The following is a 13,759-nucleotide window of genomic DNA, read 5'->3' as shown; positions in this document are numbered from 1 at the left end:
TCTGAAGAGAAATGCCCGGGATAGGCACTGTCCACACAGATGGCTTGAGTGTTCATCACCTGCAAACTTTCAGCTATTTGTTCCAGAAGATTTCCTCAGCTGGACATACAGCACAACAATGCCATGATTTTGAAACACTTAAAAACCTGACACACAAGCCCGATTATAGCAGCTCCAGTGACAAGCTAGGCTCTTCACAATGTACAGGTCTACGACACAGTGAAGGAAACCAGGACCCACTTGCAAGAAGCAAATTAGACAGTCTCATTTCCAGTCTTGTCTTATTCACTCGCAGTCTAGGTCATTCACTGGATTTGAGGAAAGGAATGGTGTATAACTGGCTCACTTTGTCAGTGGACACCTCAACTGTGCCTTGAGAAAAAAAAAAACCAAACGCTGACTAATAGCCAAAGTGTGCCAGTTATGCATCAAAACTGTCCCACCAATGATCTAATGTCGCCGAACAGGGCGTCAGGTTCACGCTTGCACTAGGAGCAGTGAATCATGCGCCTTTCCTTTCATCAAAACCATCCGAGGGCCTAGACTGCAAAAAAGACTAGAGGGGAGACTGTACCATCTGCTTCGTGCAAGAGGGCCCAGAAAGTAGTGTTGTTTGTGTGGTTGACTGGCTGACAAATGTAAGTGGTTCATATGCCTCACAGATGTTTGTATCTTAAACTGGCATGATGGCCTGCATTCAATGAAACCATTTTCACCATCAGGTCTGCTTTCAGCGTCTGCAAAACATTGATGTCCAAAACTACAGGTAAATCACTAAAAGCTGAGATTTAGTCACGGCGAAGACACCGCGAAGGCTAATTTCACTTCAGCCCTATGCGGCTCATACTGCTTTACGACACTGCATTCCATGCAACTGCCAATTATAGTTGAAGCCGCACTGAGATGCGAAGTTGAAAAAAAAAAAACAACTCATTTGTATCAACATCCAGGACATTTATACAATGCTTGTAACAATAAATCTTCGGCTTCTTTCATCGCGAACAAAGAGCCCCTACGACCCACTGTCACAGAAAACCCTTCAGGCACAAGTGACAACGCAAAACTAATGCATCCTAAGTGCACTGCACACATGCATGGAAGGGGCAGAGACAATGTAATCTTGTTTCTCGGAGTTCTGATTTCACTTTCGAAAACCCGCAATTTTCCACTGAGTCTCACAGAAAGGGTACTGAAAGTCAATCAACTTTCACAAGGAAATGCTTGCAGGCACAACACCTTTCCTACACAGAGGCAGACCAATTAGCTTATTTGTACAGAGGAGACTTGCACAAAGAAGCAAAAAGCAAAAAATTTCTTTTTTTTTTTTTAATGGGGAAGAACATTTATGCCACGCTATACACAGACAGCACACAAATTGTACAAAACGCACTACACTGCACCGTTTTATGAGCAACGCAGTGTGTGAATCGAGCCGTAGTGTCTACGGCAGCAGTGCTACGGTTGCAAGTGTGCAAACTGTGCCTGTTACGTGCAAACACAATTTATTAAAACCGACGCCCATCACCATCAAGTACATTAAAAAAGCGCCGCCTTAACGCAAACTCTCCACAGTTCAAATGAATTTTCCATTCAAACAGTTGACTACAATACACTCAGTTTTTTTTCTTTTTTTTTTTTTCCTGACATCACCAATGCAGTGAAAATTCCACAGCACAGAGGCAACACAAAGAAACTGTGCTTTGATTGCGCTCCAAAATTTTTTTTTCTTCGGCTTCAGTACTCGGGAGACATCTGTCCATTCATTACAGTGCACAAGAGATAGTTTCTTTTTCTGACACAGTCTTCACTGCACCCTTGAATGATATCATAATGCATCATGCAAGCCTTCTTACATTTCTACCTACATATCACCATTCCTTCTTTTGCATATTATTTTCCTTTTTTTAATTTTTGGGTTGTTTATACTCTTCCGTGCGTTTGGGACACGTAAAATACTCTAGTCTTTTTCCCGCATTCAGTGTTTTGTATGTTAACAGTAATGTGTGTTCTCAGTTTCTACATTGTTCACTTCATTTTGCCATAATACTGTGTCATGCCATGTCTTTGCATGGTTTGACCTCGTTTTTGTGGTAATGCATATGAGTATACTAGTACTTTATAACTGCAACCATCCTTTTTACACCCTGGGTCAAGAGGGCAACTGAAATAAATAAATTAATAAATAAACGCCATAGGCCCAAGCTGGCAAATGCACCCTGCACTCACTTTCACAAGTTGGCTCGTTATCTGCCCACTTGGCTTCGTTAGTGCAGCGACGCTCGGCGGGGCCAACCAACACAAAACCCGGATTGCAGGTGTACCGCACTGTTGAGTTTTCACGGAGAATTCCATGCGGAACGTCGATGTTGCCATTGGCGATCGGACTAGGATGTGCACACACCACCTCTGAAAAAAAAAAAGAAAAAAGAAAAATGGCACCATGGCACCCAATGTTGCCATGAATCTTTGCACTGTTTGTCTGTTCATGCTCAAAGCCCCAACACTCTGCTTTATCATTTGCTTGTGATGCAAGATGCGATCAGACTTGTCACAAATGATCCAAGCCTTCTTCCCCCCCCAAGCAGAGTTCAAGCGTGGTTTGTCCTCTTTCTGTCTGCAAAATAGCATTCTCGTGTAGAATAACTTCGCCCGCAACATGACCCTGTACCTCCTCGTTGTCCTGAGCAGCTTACAAGAAGCAATTCTGCAGGCTTCGCACGACAGACCAACAGCTGGGCACCTTGGGTTACCCAGCGCTTCCACACCAGGTGTCACGTAATGGTGACAGAGTAATGGGAACCATATAATGAAAATACGATTTTTCGTAACGAAGTTTGGCGGATCAAATGTGCCTATGTCATGCACAGAGGTCTGATATGCGAGCAGCTGCAGAACAAGCTTCGTGAACTTCAATTTTCCACTGTACACTTATGATGAAGGACGCAAGGAATAACGGAGACAGGGGATAGACGCTGAAGAATGACAATGATGGTGATGACATATGAAAGACGCATGCTAGTCGAGCACAGCACCAAACTCTCAACTTAAGTGATGGAGACATCTCCCTACTGACCCACACACTTGGGCGCCGGACGGCTCCACTTGCCGTCAGCCCCACAAGAGACTTCGTAGAAGTCCTCCCAGGGCTGATCGTCGTGGGTCACCAGGTGGTAGCCCGAGAAGCAGGTGAATGTCACCACACGCGGGAAGTTGAATACGAACTCGTTGAGGCGGCCATGCGCAAAGCTGCCACCGGGAACCGGATGGCCGCAGTTCACAGCTGCAGGGCACAGACACGAACTTCAGTGAAGGAGCATCAGTTGCACAGTAATACCCCTGTCAAGCGGGCAAGTTAAGTGCACTTACTGAGAGTGTACTTTGCTGTAAGTACACTTTGCCGCATCTAAACGACGCAAGTGGAGTGTCACTCGCGGGAAAGTGCACTCCGCCAGGAGTGCGTTCACGGACCACACTTTGCTGGCCAAGTGCGTAGCCTCGACGCCAGCGGTTCCAATGGTACAAAATTTATAATGCATAAAAAGTACTTACAACTTTACTTTACGTGCTATAACACTGTTTTCAGAAAAAAGTTCGTTGGTTATAGCTACAAGCGAAGCAACAAAACAAGTAAACGTGATCAGATGCAGCATCGCTGCCCGCCGCCATCTTGTTTGTTGTCGAAATTCTGGATAGTATTGGCTGGTCTTGGCTTTTCTGCTATTTTCATTTTTTTTCATCGTTAAAAACTGTTGAGCCTCGCTTTATTTGTACTATCACGTTAAGCAATCAAATATTATTAGTCTTTTTTCTTTTCCATCGGCCTGTTCAGAAATTCCGCTCATTTTCTTAGCAATTATTTTTTTACTATGAGTGCACTTTGCTTTCCCGTTTAGCACCGCGTAGCCCAAAGTGTCACTCGGGATGCCAAAGCGCACTCCCCGTAAGTGCACTTAACTTGCCCGCTTGACAGGGGTATTAGCCTTCAGATGGAAGATCCAGATGCAAACACAAGCATTCCTACAGAGCACCCCGGGTCTTCAAATTCACAGAGCTGGTGCGAGCTGCCAGCTCGAGTTAGATGGATGGATGGATGGATGGATAGGAGCGCCCTCTTTGAAACGGGGTGGTGGTAATTGCCACCATGCTCAGCTTTTCTTTATTTTTTTTTAAACTGTGTTGGCAATTATCATTAAGATTCGCCATCATCTTTATCTGCGGTTTCCTACAATTCTAACCTTATGCCACATCTCTGCTTTTCAGCCACCAATCCTCCAATCGCTTTTTACCAACTTCCACTGCAGGTTTATTTACATGACCATTGTTATCTTTAAACCCTAGGGCCTCAGGAAGAGTGACTATGCCTGCATCGACATCCGGATGGATACCATCACATTTGAGTATGAGGCGTTCAATTGTTTCCACATATCTACCACACACTGCACATGTGTCGTCTTCTTCGTTAAATTTCTTTTTGTAGCTGCGTGTTCTAAGACACCCTGACCTAGCTTCAAAAAGTAGGGCACTGCCTCTTGAGTTATCATAGAAAAATTCTTTCCTGATCTGCCTTTTCCAGTATTGATATAGTTCTACACTATGTTTCTTTTCCAGCAAAATTTACACGCAAAGTTGTTAGACCGTAGAGGTTCTACAAGTTATCTACAATTCAAAATTTACCAATATTGAATTACTGAGATCCTACTGTTTTGCTTTCTGACCTTTTTTTTTCTTTTTTGGTGTCAAATGCTTCCCATAAAACAAGGAAGGAGTGCTTAATTATGTGCCTGCTTACAATGTCACCAGCAATAGTAAGCTGCATAGTTTAACACAGAAGAGGAAGCAGTAAGAATAAATAAAATGTGTGTGCAGAAAAGAAGAAAACAAAAGAGGAAATCCTCGCAACAGCCTGCAAGAAGTTAAAGCAATAACAGAATCTACGATTCACCCACATTCTACATAGGCAGAGCAAAAGGGGAACCTTTAAGGCTGTTTCACATGCAAGCAACTGAGCGAATTTCCAACTTAGAACCTCGTCACTGTGGCCACTCAAGACAGGTTTTTGCGTCGCAGCGGCAGAAATCGAGAGCGGTTTCGCTTGCATGTGAAACAGGCTGGATACCTGCTCCCCTCACTCCTTCACTGTTATGACCATCACTCTGTAATTGATAAGTTTTTCCTGCATCACTTTATAGTGCCTAGGAGGAAGCAAAAACATTTACAGGACAATGAGGACAACTCCAACCAATCTTTGCTCCAAGTAAAAATCGACTGTTCCACTCTATGGGATAGCCGGCTGTACGAGATGGTCGTGATCTACAACTGTGCTGATGTCTGTTCAGCAGCGAGAGATGCACTTATTTCCAAGAAAGCTGGATTTCCAACCGCTTGATTCAAACTCTTTCATGCTGGCACTAGAAAGGATTCCCCGATCGTCATTTCAAAGTGAATGGCAATGCAACCTAACCTCAGTGATCTGTGCTGAAAACTGTGTGAATGGCACCACAGTTTGCTCATAAAAACAGCCCAGCGGCGGCGATACTTTCATTTCATTTCCTGGCCTTCTCTACTATAACAGCTCTGTTTTTAGTGAATGCAGCCTCTCTGTCCAGCCAATCCGATAGTCCATCGATACTGGCGAACTTCAATTTGCCCTCAGTGCCCCTTCAATGGCCGCCAACTAAAACTGGCGACACCCAAAACTTCCGCTTGCTTCAACACTCACGATTGCAGCGCAGGAGACTGTTCGGTGGCCTCTCCCACTTGTTGTTCCGGCAGGTGGCAATGTCTCTTCGGGGACTGCCACTCGCGGGAAGGTAGCCACCCGCGCACTTGTACGGGGCAGTCTCCCCCTCTTTGAACACAGACTTGCTTTTGTCTGGCAGTGCGTGGTAATCGCCTTCCGTGTGTGTAATGTCGTCCTCTAGTTCTCGCCACGTACAGTCGCCCGCTGCAAGAGAGGAGCAACGAACGCTCACCCACAGGCCAGCCACAAAGTAAAGGCATGCAAAGGCCAAAGGCAACAGCCTCGGACAAACTAAGGTCCAGAGGCATCCACGAGTGGAAGAGGGGAGGAGAAAGTTCACGACAGCGCTTTCCAGTTTCAGGGCAGAACACTACAGCATGAACATTTGGCATGAACATTTGGCATGATCATGTCAAGTTGGGAAGCGGAATAGAAACAATGGGAAAGAAAAAAAAAACGCTCGCTGACAGTTACAACGCCTGTGTAATGCGACATTCTGCACAGTAGTTTGTGATGACAAAGACATCGTTACTATGTTTTACTTTTTTTTTTCATTGTTCTGTTTTCCTTTCTTTTTTTTTGTATAGTCAGTTTTGCAGGGTTCAGCGCCCCAAAGCAAGCCATGGGCTATGAGGGGCGCCGTATTGGAGGGCCTCCTGGGGTTCTTTCAATGCGCACTGAGATCACACAGCACACGGGCGACTTTCGTGTTTTGCCTCGATCAAAGTGTTCCAATTGAGATGATCTTGGTGCTGCTTTATGCTATTTCTAGTGCTCTGGGCGGTTCTCTCTCTAGTGTCTTCTAGTGCTCTGGGCGAATAGCCCTGCTTTGTAGCCTGTGTGGTGGCACTTCATGCCCTGGCTTCGGCATCACTATGCACAACCACTCAGACCATGTCATGCGCACAGGACACAAGCACTAATTCCCACCACTGCACACAGAGAGCACCACAATTTATCCTTTCCTCCTCTCACTCATTTGTTCCACGCTGCCAAAGCGCCACCATGCATCGCAAAACCAGGAAACTTGCCCTTACCTGCTGTCACCGTAAAACTCTAAATAATGGTCTAATATACAGTAACATGATATTACGGGGTCAACTTGTTCCCGTCTTTAAGGACGACCAGATGGGGACAAAGGAGGTGCCTTTCAGCCTCTCTGCTGCCAACGTTCCAGGAAAGGGGGCACAGCCATGCAGGCCACCTGAGTGGGAGCGGAGGAGGGGGAGGAGTAACATGCGCACAATGCGCATTCATGGGGTGGTAGACGGAGCAGGGGAGAACAGGAGTTAAAATTGTGCCCCCGCACCCCTAAAGCCTATTAATGGAGGGAATGTACTGCCCCCCTTTAATCCATGCTGTGAGCTGCTGAATTACTCTGCCCCTGCCACATTACTCCTTTTCTCAGCATGTTCTCGGTGTGTGCTGCATGTTCCCAGTGTGTGCTGCATGCTCCCAGTGTGTGTTGCATGCTCCCAGTGTGCATTGCATGTTCCCAGTGTGCGTTGCATGTTCCCAGTGTGCGTTGCATGTTCCCAGTGTGCGCTGCATGTTCCCAGTGTGCATTGCATGTTCCCAGTGTGTGCTGCATGTTCCCAGTGTGTGCTGCATGTTCCCAGTGTGCGCTGCATGTTCCCAGTGTGTGCTGCATGTTCCCAGTGCATGTTCCCAGTGTGTGCTGCATGTTCCCAGTGTGCGCTGCATGTTCCCAGTGTGTGCTGCATGTTCCCAGTGTGTGCTGCATGTTCCCAGTGTGTGCATCATGTTCCCAGTGTGTGCTGCATGTTCCCAGTGTGTGCTGCATGTTCCCAGTATGCGCTGCATGTTCCCAGTGTGTGCTGCATGTTCCCAGTGTGTGCTGCATGTTCCCAGTGTGCGCTGCATGTTCCCAGTGTGTGCTGCATGTTCCCAGTATGCATTGCATGTTCCCAGTGTGTGCTGCATGTTCCCAGTGTGTGCTGCATGTTCCCAGTGTGTGCGCTACATGTTCCCAGTGTGCGCTACATGTTCCCAGTGTGTGCTGCATGTTCCCAGTATGCATTGCATGTTCCCAGTGTGTGCTGCATGTTCCCAGTGTGTGCTGCAGGTTCCCAGTATGCATTGCATGTTCCCAGTGTGTGCTGCATGTTCCCAGTGTGTGCTGCATGTTCCCAGTGTTTGCTGCATGTTCCCAGTGTGTGCTGCATGTTCCCAGTGTGTGCTGCATGTTCCCAGTGTGCGCTGCATGTTCCCAGTGTGGGCTGCATGTTCCAAGTCTATGCTGCATATGTGCATCATACTCTAATTCCCTAATCATACATGGTTGGTTGCATCTTTTGCATTTTTGATAGGGGCTTTGAAAGCAGTTCTGCTGTCAGCTTGTATACCTCAAACAGTGGCATGTAACATCTACTGTCATTCTCTCTTTTTCTTCGCCCTTCCTTTCATCACAAATTTATTAGATCTTATTTGGCCAGGCTGACCTCTAAGAATTTCCTCAGTCAACTCCCCTTCACTTAGGCCCTTTTTTGAAGATGCCCTCTTCTGCACCCACTCAAAGTTGGACAACGCTAGTGCCTTCTTTTCGTAGTTCAACATGGCCTCTTTGAAAGAAGGCAGTAGGTTTAATGGAAACATGGGAAATCAAGTGTTCTGAACATCACTTGAGTTCTCTCTGGATGCCTGCAGGAAATCCAAAGGCAAATGCTTAAAATGTCTGACAGGCACCCAGGGAAGGCAGATATTTGGCTCCAGCATCAAAAATGAAGCCAATAGATGACTGCCTATTCCACTGTGGTTCAGGACTAACATTGCACACCTAACATATCTGCATGGCCAGGATCTCATGACAGAATCTACGCACACTCAGCCAAATGATAGTTCCAACTAGTAGACATTGCTCTAGTCTCAACTTTATTGCAACGATATTTTGACTCCCAAGTTAGTGATAGTTGCTCAAAAACAACAAACAATCTTCCGCACCAAAATGCCATCAAAGATAACAAAAAAAGCAGGCATCATTAAACATATTAAAGACTAATAACCTTCAATTCGAAAACAGTTTTTTTCTTTTGCTTCTGTTCCTATATGTTATGTTCTTGCAAACAGTTCCGCTAATTTATAAACTCCCATCAGACATCCACTGGTCATCCAGTTTTCAGTTAATGTTAGGGCTCATGGCATTAGTTTTGTCACGTGGCATCCATCTTTTTCAATGAATCTCTTTGTCACAAGGCATCCATACATCTTCAACCAAAGCTCGCTCCCAAGTCCATAAATAAAAAATATATGCACCAGTGGACATTATAGCATGTAAAGCTGTGCTACTCGAGGGTGGTAAAGCCAGGACAAAAAATGAAGGTTCACAAAAATATGTAAGCAATACCACAACAGCTTAACAAAAAAAAAGAAATAAATTCAACCTGCTTCATGCACTGAAGGGTAGCAAGAGGTAGGGCTAATAGGAAGCAGGGACACATGTTGGTTGCAGCATCGTCGGCACCACCACCCACCACAGAAGGAAGATGCTGAAGCAGCGCTTCAGCCCAGCTTGAAGCTCATGCCTGAAGCCCAAGAATTATGTGAGTTTAACAAGCTTAAGCGCAGGTATGTTCCACTCACCTTAATTGCCCACAAACACACAGCAGTTTGCAAGTAAGAGAGCTCTAGCACAGAGCATTGAAACACCTTGGCAAAGAGCTGTAGCTCTGCTGGCATCATTTGTGTAAGCTACCACTCACAAGCTCAAGGATGAAAAGCATAAAACCCTCAACAGGTCCTCCAACAAGTGACTCAGCAACAAAAAAAAAACTTTTTTCTGCCTAGTAGCCTCGGCAGCAAAGGCACAACGCAGACAACACTCGGATGCCGAGAACCACCACCTTCGAGGAAATTCCCAGGGCAGAAGAGAAATTCTGCTCCTTACTAGAGAAAACTGTCTTCAAAATGCACGAGTATGGCTGCAAATCGGGTAGAAAGCCAACGACAGCCAGCTCATCCATCAAGCTTCAGATCCCAGTGAGGCATAAATGGAGGAAAGAACAGAGGAAAATAAGCTACAGCACAGTCTGTAAAGTGGCAGTGGCTTATTACCAAAAAAAAAAAAAATCTGAGCCAAATAAAACGAAAGGAGACAATGGCGCCGGCCTAATTTCAAGTTCTGAAGCCGCAGAAGCAGAAAAGGAAGAATGAAAAAGAAGATCGTGGAAGCCCAGACAGATATGCCGCTCAGAGGAAAGAAATAGGAACAAAAATGAAAGATTGTGTATATTGATAAGCCTTGAAGAATAGGTCGAAGGTCAGGCCTCATGCTCAAGCCAGACTTTTCGGCATTTGACTCAGCCGAGAATCCCAGATGTGGAAGGAAGTAGAGGCCCATACTTATCCGTGACAGCTTCCACACAACGATCACCTATGCCACCTCCCTTTTTTTTATTATTTATTTAAACATACTGTCAATCCCCAGAGGGATTGTAACAGGGGTGGGTAGACTGGATAGCCCTCCATTTCACTGGACAGGCAAGCAGTTCAAAGAAGAAATAGCAGTGCTGTTTGCAACGCTCCCAGGTCAAGCCAGGCCAAGAGAAGCCAGAAAGTGCCATCCCCAGCTGCACTCAATTAGCTATGGATGCAGCAAAGAGGACACCAATCCCGATGAAAGCCACACCAGAACAGGCAAGCTGCACGCAAGCTCGAAAGCCATATGACAAGAGCTGTACGGCCAGCAGAAGGATGTCAGAAGCTTTGCCCACTAGCCGTACAGACAGCCTCTATGACGGTAACTCTTTGCCGCAGAAAAGAGCATCTGCTCTGATTCTTGCTACCTGCGAGAATGGCAGTTCATCGCGCCTACCACCCAGCCTTTCTTTTCGGCAGACTCTCTCACTGTCGCCAAAAAAGTAAAACGAAAAGGGAAAAAACGACCAACTTTTCCCAGCAGGGCATTGTGGTGGAGCCGGATACCAGGTGCCCGACTCAGTGCACTTGGCAGACGACCTTTCGCCGCTGTCGCAGACATAGATGACGAGGGCGCCGGTCCCCTCACCGCCAGCGCTTAGAACGCGGCCGTGTGGCAGGGGGGGTGGCGCGGGGCAGCCCTCTCCGCTCTCTGAAAGTTTTTCCACCAAAGCCGTGAACCGTACGAATGAGGTCTCAACTTGAGCACCCTGAGCACTTTATTTCTTTAGTACGGTCTAATATTCAGGTCCATTACAGTTATCCCCTTTTGTCAGGAACAACTGTTGTTTCTTTTTTGCCTATGGACTCTTACCTGAAGGAAAGAAATATATCCCAAGCCACAGACATCAAACTTGCAAGCTGCGACTCGCCTAGCTGCAGAGTGGCTAAAGCTACACCCCTGAGGCTATGTTTTTATGTATTTCTGGCGTATTGCGGTTTTCTTCTCTGCACTCATTTGTTTACATGTAACTCTGAAAAATAACTGCTCAAAACCACATGGCACCAGATTGTTAAAATGTTCTACAGGTTGTTATTTTCTGTGATAATCAAGGCGAATGCCTGCTTGTTTCGAAATCGTGGTTACTCGCGATGCGAAACGAAGCTCTGTTTTCGGCAAAATCTGCACATTTGATTTCCCTCAGAGGTGACTTCAGTCTAGACTCTTCATACTGAAGTTTTACGGCTGCTTTAACACATGGCACAGGAACCAAAAAAGGTCTGTTGAGAGACTAACATCTTGTAAAAAATCCCGTTCCTTATGGTGGATAACCAAGCATGTCTAATGAGAGACCGGTACCCTCTTCAGGTTTTGGGCCCCGAGAAGACCAGTGCAAACACAACTAATACTAATGCAACTAATACTTTGCTTTCGGCACACTGGAAAACACTAACTAGAGATCACGTCTGAACTATACTTCATTTTATGTTTCCTACAGCAACATCATCGCAAGCGACATTACCAAACATGACCAACAAAGTGGAAAAGTAATATTTAAAGGGACGCTGACGAAAATTCCATCCAATCACTGTTCTCGATAGAAGTTGATTGTTCGGCTCTTCCTGGCTGTGTTCATGTCTTTTGGACAGCACAAGACACATTTATATCCCTGAGAAAATTGGATTTCAAAATGTTGCCGTCAGTCAATTCAAACTCCTGACTTTAAGAAGCACAGGTAGGCGCTGTGAATGGCAATGCAGCATAGCCTCTGGGATCCGAGCCTAAAAACCGGTGTCAATGTGCCCATTTAACTTACGAAACCAGCCACTGGTGGCAGCACTGGTATATTGTTTTTTCTTTTCTACCTTATGAAAGCTTTGCTTTTGTTGAGAGTGGTTTCTTTATGATTAGAACATGGTACCATGTTGATACATGCCAATTTCCACTTGTCCTTAATGTCCCTTTGATTCAAACAACTTGGGGTTTTGAAGGTGGGAATGCATGACATCGACATCAATATTTCTAGAAGGAAAGAAAGAATGCAAACTGCAGAAACCTTCCGGGAACTGCGAAAACTGAAAAGCCTAAAACTAATTTGCACTTAAACAAAACGCTGCCCTGGCTATGCAACTTGGCACAAGGGATCAGAAGACTCCAAAGAATCTACTGTGAAAGTTCCAGTAAAATTCATGGAGGCATAAAAAAAAAAGCGCTTTAAAACACTGAAATGATGAAATGATAAATTTATGAATAATTTATTAATTTTTCAATGCCAAAGCTGCACTAGTAGCAATGTTATGTCCCCAAGGTTCTCCCCAGAATTTTTTTAGCGGTGGAAATTTGTTTACCAAAGCAAGTGCCTCCTATTCTTAAGCTAGATCCAGAAATCTAGGCGCATTTACCAAAGCGAAAATTATGCACGAGAAATTCCACCATTCATAATTAAAAACAACAATAACAGCAGAGTAGAACTCCGCTGTTACACTCTTCAACGGATCCTAGGGAAAAATTTCCTCTTTCCCGCATCCCAGGGCTTATTATTTATGATAACAAGAAAAGCAGAGTTTTCTGACGCTGGCGGCAGGGATCCACCGCAGAGGTGTTTCCTTGGCACAGTCGGCTTGCGGGCGGTGCGGCGATGTATTTGGCTGTGGAGGCAGTGCTGCCACCTGACAGCACTGTCAGACGGCGAGTCTCGACACCGCGCCAAATGCGCTGCAAGATATTTGCAAATGGCGCTTCGCTCCGGATTCCCACGTCCCTTTGTTCGTTGCAGTGCAACTTAGAACGGTGACGAGCCTTGTGACAATAGCAAACCGGGATTCGAGATAACTGCAGTCAAGTTTGGTAACCGAGGTTAAGCACAACCGCGTTTAGACTGCCCGTGATGCGTTGGAACGCGTTTGCTGCAGGATGACTGCAGGTCAACCAACAGGCAGCTGCCACCAACCAACAGTGCAAGACATCAAAACAAAAATGGCAGAGCAAGACAGTCGTCTGCACGTGCCATCTTTCAGCAAGTGCTGACAGATGGCAAGTACAATCTGTCAGCAAGTGCTGACAGATGGCAAGTACAATCATCGTCGGCTAGACTTGGCACACGACAAGTCGCAGCGGAAAGTTCGGGGTGCAATCATAACGCGGGGAATAAAAAAAAATTTAATTTTGACAACAAATTCAAGGGTGCGATCATTACGCGAGTAAATACAGTACTTGTACCCTTCCATGTGATTAAAGAAAAACAAAAATTGTCTTCTTTCTACTTCCATGTGATTAAAGAAAAACAAAAATTGTCCTCTTTCTTCTCCACAGTGGAAGGGAGGACATGGTGCCAAGCAAAGGTGACAGCAAAGAGTATGCAGTTTCTATATCCCTTTCCTGCATACTAGCACATGTCAGACAGGTGAAAGACCGCTAATATATGTAGATAAACTACTAAATGTCGGAACTGTTGCAAATCAGCAGGACTTTCTCATTAAATTCAAGACTGTTGGCCTCTAAATTTGGCGATTCCAATTGGAATCACTGAGCCTGAAAGGATTAAGGGGTGCTGAATGATCAAGGGATCCTAATAGTTTATTTCAAAGATGAAGAAGATGCATTCTGCTACTGGTGACAAAACCTGCACACATAAAAATGATGAA

General features: G+C 45.5%; 1 protein-coding gene across 12 annotated transcripts in view; it reads right to left on the bottom strand.

Annotated features, from left to right (window-relative positions):
• Nucleotides 1-13,759, bottom strand: part of LOC149335731 (C4b-binding protein-like) — a 78,360-nt gene that overhangs the window by 56,037 nt on the left and 8,564 nt on the right. For 8 of the 12 annotated variants that reach the window (XM_089552319.1, XM_089552318.1, XM_089552323.1 and 5 more), the window contains exons 3-6: nt 10,647-10,826; nt 5,720-5,944; nt 3,074-3,280; nt 2,227-2,406 (exon numbers count right to left, since the gene is read on the bottom strand). In XM_089552319.1, coding sequence (XP_089408445.1) covers nt 2,227-2,406; nt 3,074-3,280; nt 5,720-5,944; nt 10,647-10,826 — 792 coding nt within the window. The remainder of the gene's footprint in view (nt 1-2,226; nt 2,407-3,073; nt 3,281-5,719; nt 5,945-10,646; nt 10,827-13,759) is intronic. The other 4 variants (XM_089552327.1, XM_089552326.1, XM_089552328.1 and 1 more) reach the window with 1 other exon arrangement.

This window comes from Amblyomma mixtum, chromosome 7 (assembly GCF_055824585.1).
Source record: "Amblyomma mixtum isolate Tamu chromosome 7, ASM5582458v1, whole genome shotgun sequence".
NCBI lineage: Eukaryota > Metazoa > Arthropoda > Arachnida > Ixodida > Ixodidae > Amblyomma > Amblyomma mixtum.
The sequence above is the reverse complement of the archived record's forward strand: the minus strand, read 5'-3'. Positions and strand labels throughout refer to the sequence as shown.